General features: G+C 41.8%; 1 protein-coding gene across 1 annotated transcript in view; it reads left to right on the forward strand.

The window, feature by feature from the left end:
* plekhh1 (pleckstrin homology domain containing, family H (with MyTH4 domain) member 1) overlaps nucleotides 1-6000 on the forward strand; it is a 35037-nt gene that overhangs the window by 19740 nt on the left and 9297 nt on the right. The window contains exons 11-18 of the mRNA XM_010772311.1: nucleotides 357-493; nucleotides 1059-1169; nucleotides 1364-1450; nucleotides 1868-2029; nucleotides 3986-4066; nucleotides 4579-4758; nucleotides 4854-4965; nucleotides 5751-5863. Of these exons, the coding sequence (XP_010770613.1) occupies nucleotides 357-493; nucleotides 1059-1169; nucleotides 1364-1450; nucleotides 1868-2029; nucleotides 3986-4066; nucleotides 4579-4758; nucleotides 4854-4965; nucleotides 5751-5863 (983 nt within the window). The remainder of the gene's footprint in view (nucleotides 1-356; nucleotides 494-1058; nucleotides 1170-1363; nucleotides 1451-1867; nucleotides 2030-3985; nucleotides 4067-4578; nucleotides 4759-4853; nucleotides 4966-5750; nucleotides 5864-6000) is intronic.

The following is a 6000-nucleotide window of genomic DNA, read 5'->3' on the forward strand; positions in this document are numbered from 1 at the left end:
TTTCAGAATTTATTTCGTAGGCATATTTATATATATATATGTATTTATTTAATTATTTATGTATTTATTTATTTAATTTTGGCTTAAATGGCATTCCATACTCAGTAGCTACAGACATTCACCACTTCAACTCAATGCAGAGTAACTGCAGGAATGCATTGAGCATCACGTACTGATGATATCTCAAAGTGACTTCACAGTCTGGGTTTTCCATTTGGGAAACTTCTGTCTCAAACCTCCTGCTCCCCGCTGGCTCTGGATCAAGAAATGTATCATTTATTTTCTGTGTTTTTATCCCTTGTTTGCTTTTTAAACTTTCTGTACCTTTACATATGCAATGTGTCCTGTTTTCTTAGGTGTGTCCATGTCCTCCATCAGCTCAGAGAGCGATTATGCCATTCCTCCAGATGCATACTCCCTGGACAGTGACTACTCTGAACCAGAACACAAAGTCCAGCGGACCTCCTCCTACTCCTGCGAGAGCACCGGGCCTGTGAGAGGACTCGTTATTATTATTATTATTATTATTATTATTATTATTATTATTATTATTATTAATAAAATAAAGGGCCTTCAGCTGTCATTTCCACAGTTTCACTTAACTTAATATTTGTCTATTGCACTATTTGATGTCTTTTTTCTTCTGTAAACAATATCGTGCGTTGCATTGTTGGAGTAGCCTAAGACACAAGATTTTCGTTTCCAAACTTTTGCTGTAGCTATTTTTTGCATGTGACAAATAAAGCCTTTGAATCTATATAAATAATGACCAGCAAACAATTTGAGTTCGGCAGATCCAGTGTGATCAGTCAGGTGTGTTTGAATGACCTCTGAGCAGTCAGGTGTGTTTGAATGACCTCTGAGCAGTCAGGTGTGTTTGAATGACCTCTGAGCAGTCAGGTGTGTTTGAATGACCTCTGAGCAGTCAGGTGTGTTTGAATGACCTCTGAGCAGTCGGGTGTGTTTGAATGACCTCTGAGCAGTCAGGTGTGTTTGAATGACCTCTGAGCAGTCGGGTGTGTTTGAATGACCTCTGAGCTGTGTGTATGTGTGTGCAGGAGATGCTGGAGAAGTCGGGGTACCTGCTGAAGATGGGCAGTCAGGTGAAGGCCTGGAAACGCCGCTGGTTCATCCTGAGGAACGGAGAGATCCTCTACTACAAATCTCCTGTGAGTGTGAGCCGGCTGCTGCTTCCTTCTAGGGATTTGCCGTCTGCACAGAAAAACATTACGAATATTTCAGCATGTTGTGTGTTTGCGTTTGCAGCTGCAATACCCATGTACATTACTGTTATTACAAACTTTGTGATTGGATTTATACAAATAATTTTGGACAGAAGTTAAGTTTCTTGTGTGTTTTTTAGAGTGACGTGATCAGGAAACCTCAGGGTCAGATCGAGCTGAACTCGTGCTGCAGTATAGTCCGGGGAGAAGGAGCTCAGACATTTCAAGTAAGTGGAAAACAAACCTTCAATCATGAGAAGACTATCCAAACAGTTCTTGAAGTTGTGTAAGAACACTTTAAGACGGAGGGTATGAATTACGCTGCCCCCTGCTACAGGTTATGTAAAGAATTTACAATAGTAGTTTTTATAGATTTACGATATATAAGATGTCAGCATGAGTTGTAAGTGGACACACACAGCTTCACACACCCCAGCACCCTTATTATAGAGCTGCATCACAGTGGAGCTTTACTGCTGCATACCAGAGGAGCAGCTTCAAATGACATCAGGTACAGTATAGTGTTGGTCTGGAATGTTTCCCTGGATGCTGATTCTCATCTCCTGTGACGCGATGATACTATCTCAGTCTCGGGCTCGGCTGAAGCATTTTTCCCAATTTTCTCCCTTTTCTCGTCCACTCAGCTGATCACAGAGAAGAAGACCTTCTATCTGACCGCCGACTCTCCCAACATCCTGGAGGAGTGGATCCGGGTCCTGCAGAACATCCTCAGAGTCCAGGCCAGCAGCCCCGTTACCGTGGAGACCACCACCGCCAGGCCCACTGTGAGGGGCTGGCTCACAAAGGTCAGTTAGAGACCCTGAAACGTTGGTATTGCATACAGTAAGTGCTTTTCTCCGAGCATGAGATGATAAGATAAATACATCGACTGTCTAAAAGCTCAATATGTAACTACTGCTGGTAGACAATGAGCTTAGCTTAGCATTAAGACTGGAAAAAGGAGCAAACTGTGTCATTGTGGGAGTAATCTACATGTAAATATAAAATATTTGTATGAAAGTTAGTACAAAAAAGTCCTAAATTAAAAACAAATATGAAATGAAAATATTCCTTTGAGAAGGAAGTTGAGAAGTTTACTTAAAAAGTGACTTTATCGATGAATAGATTATAAACAAAAACAATTCTGCTAATGGAAAAACTGATTGTTATAGCTCAAGTTTTTATAGCATTTGAAAACACTTAAATTCAGACTTGCTACAATAATGTTTCCCTAAAACGTCACTTGTTTCACAGTTTTTACTGAAATAATGTATTTAACTTTACTTGGCTTTTAGCTGGTCTGTTACTCTAGGTCAGGGTCATTATAAATTATTATTTTTTTTTTTTAATTATTATTAATAATAACGTTTGCATAGACATTTTTTTCTTTGACAATCCACTAGCGCAGTGTTTCTCAAACTTTTTCTTTTTTTTCTGAAATTAATTCGCAGGCTGAAAAGTTTGGGAACCCCTGCTCTAGGTGAATAATCCTTACTGATATTCACTTCCTTTGCATAGTTGCATGAGGTATAGATTAGCCAGCTGAAGAGGATGGCGGAAAGAACTCATTTTCAGCCCTAACGTCTCTTTCAGACTGATATAGAAGTGTCTGTCGTCGGGGTGGGGAGGGTGTGACGGAGCACTTGAAGCAGATTCTTGAAAACCTCCTTCACGTTGGGACACGGTTGTTAGGCCTGAGCTGCTGGAATGCTTGAGACCTCCTTCCCTTCCTCCCTCCTCCGCTCCCTGCCTTCCCTTATCCTCCCGTCTGTTGGTTAACTTAACACACTTAAACATCTGACGGGTGTGAGTGATGGGTTTCTGACTGATGACTGACAGCCTCTCACCAAACCCCAAATCCCTTCCTGAGAGTGGTCTTTGATCTGCTGCTCATGACGTGATCTCCGTCCAGGCAGGACTCTCAGCGCTGCTAACCCGCTGACCCTCTGAGGTCACAGCTGGCTCTGGAGCCACGGCATCCACAAGTGACGACATTCACATTTCTTAAACTCTCTGAAAGAGGACTGTTGCTGAAAGGGATGTTCCATGATTACCAGAAGCTGCATTCCTGGTTAAAGGGCCTCAATTATGCTCATTTTCAAAATCATATTAGTTTGTTGGCCTCTACTGTGACATGTCTCCTTGCTTTAATGTTCAAAAAGCTCTTCATGTGTCTCATACTGCCTGTGCTGCAGCACATCTCTGTCTGAAACCAGAGTCTTCTCTGATTGGTCAACCGCTTAGAGATGTCCCGCCCCTTAACCCAACACGTACAACGTTTTGGAGTGCTAGCCAATAGGTTAACCTCCATAACATAGTGATGTCACTTTGTTATGGAGGTAAACAAAGGTGTCCAATGGAGGTTTTCCAGGCAGGGGGGGAGATTTTCAAGGTTCAAGGCTTTTATTAGTCATACGTACATAGCTACAGTGTAGCTATGACGATGAAAATCTTAGGTCAAAGAGAAAACTCTCTCTGGGGGGAACTAGCCTTTGCAGACCATATACATGCACAAAAAACCTATATAACACACTACAGGGAAGGTGTGCGAGTGTGGATATGAAGTTAGCTGTCTCACATACTTTACTGAACACTCCTGGGACATCTGCTGATCAGATGTGGTCTGTCTAGCTTTTCTAAATGTCTTTTGTCTGAGTTTCAAAGAATATAAAACAATAACAGTCATTTTTTTGCTTCTGTTTTGAAAGTCGGCCAGTTAGTTGGGGCTTTTTCTCATACCATTGTCTGATTTCTTGTTTCAGGTCAAACACGGACACTCTAAGCTGGTGTGGTGTTCTTTGGTTGGAAAATCCTTCTGCTACTACCGTAATCAGGAAGACAAGGTATATAACTCCTTTCTCAAAACATGCCACGCTTACTTTTCATTTTTTCACTTTTTTTTTACTATTTGAAAACCTTCCTCAGAAAAGATTTTGTAAATAAATACTTGTTAGTGGTTTTCTTGATCTGCACAGAATAATAGGTTTTTCACAATAGAGGACTGGTGGTTACAGCTTTTGCTTATACACGAAAAATAAGTTGTTATTATGTCAGTGTAACTATTTTTACGTAAAAAAAAAAATGTATGTAAAAATGTGATTACTGGCTGCAAACACAGTACTTTTATTATCACTGCTACTCATTGCTAATATAATTAATGTGAACCAATTTTAATGTGAATGTTTGCTTACCTCTGTATTTATATATCTGGCCTAAATCTTTGCTGAAACAATGTAAAGATTGTTGGATAATTTTGTGATTGAGTTTGTTCCTTTACTTCAACACGTTTGTTTGTTTTTATCTTAGTTCCCACTACTTTAATTCCCTGTTTACTGATTTACTTTGTTCCTCTCAGTTGCCTCTGGGTCAGCTGCAGATACGCTCCGCCTCCGTACAGGAAGTGGATCGCTCCTGTGACTCGGATGAGGACTATGAATCCGGCAATCGAGGATTCCTCTCCTCACACTGCACCTTAGTGGTCCAACCCCGAGACCAGAGTCCCACCTACCTGCTCATCGGCACCAAGCAGGAGAAGGTAATGTTGCATTAATGTCATGAATATATAGGGAGATGTGAGCATCCTCAGGCATGGGGTTGATTAACGACGTCATGCTTTGTTTCTCCACTCAGGACACATGGCTGTATCACCTGACAGTGGCTGCCGGCAGCTGTGCAAACTTTAAAGTGGGAACAGAGTACGAGCAGCTGATCGGTAAACTCCTCGATGCAGAGGGAGACCCAGGTGAGAAATCATATGTCATGTATATTAATGTATAAGCAATGAGAAGCTACTTTTATATTACTACAGTAAGTAGCCAGTAACTAATGAACTGGTCAAACCATATTTACACGCCCTCAAGTAAAGTGATTAATATGCACCAATATTAAAACCTAGCCGTACTTATTTAGTTTGCCTTCAAGCAATAAAGTATAAGTAAATCATCCTGTGAAATAACCACCAGTTGTGTGTTTTAATTCTCCATCTTTAAAAGCTACAACTTCACACAAAATATACATTCTAGCCCCTCTTATAGACCCCATATATACCCCTTATAGACCTCCGCGTCCTCAATTGTGGCTTTGACGCTGAAGACATTAAAAGTAATCATAACTGTTGGTACAGAGTACATACAAACATTTGATCACATTTGAACACTGCATATCATAGAGTCTGCACTGGAGATATGTATAACCCTCACACACAGTAGATGTGTAGTAGACTGAAAGGCTTTACGGTGGAGACAAATGCAGTCAGTAGCATGCTCCGTGTTATTTTGATCGGCTCCGTGTGACGGTCTTAATCCACGCTGCAGACTGTGTTTACGACGGCAGCGCTGTGTGTGAATTTTAGATTTTCAGCTGTCCCGAGTCATTACGGCTTTGAAACTCAATCTTTGTGTTTGTCTGTGCGTGTGTGTGTGTGTGTGTGTGTGTGTGTGTGTGTGTGTGTGTGTGTGTGTGTGTGTGTGTGTGTGTGTGTGTGTGTGTGTGTTTTCAATGTGTGTGTGCTTCTCCTTCTTTTCCCAGAATCCTCCTTGTGGAAGAGCGAGGCCTTGAGCTTCTGTAAGGAGGGTCTGCACTCGCCTCTCAGCACTCTGCCCTCTGAAGCTCTGCAGACTGAAGCTCTCAAGCTATTCAAGGTCCGTCTCTCCCCCTCCCTCCCCCCCCCTCCTTCTGTCTCTCTCTTGCTATTCCATTTCCTTTCATCCCTTTCTCCGAATCCCTCTCTCCTCTTCTGCGAGAGTCTGTGCAAGGCATCATCCAGCCTCCCTCCCAT

The sequence above is a fragment of the Notothenia coriiceps genome, unplaced genomic scaffold, assembly GCF_000735185.1.
Source record: "Notothenia coriiceps isolate Sejong01 unplaced genomic scaffold, NC01 NC01_scaffold00011128, whole genome shotgun sequence".
Lineage (NCBI taxonomy): Eukaryota > Metazoa > Chordata > Actinopteri > Perciformes > Nototheniidae > Notothenia > Notothenia coriiceps.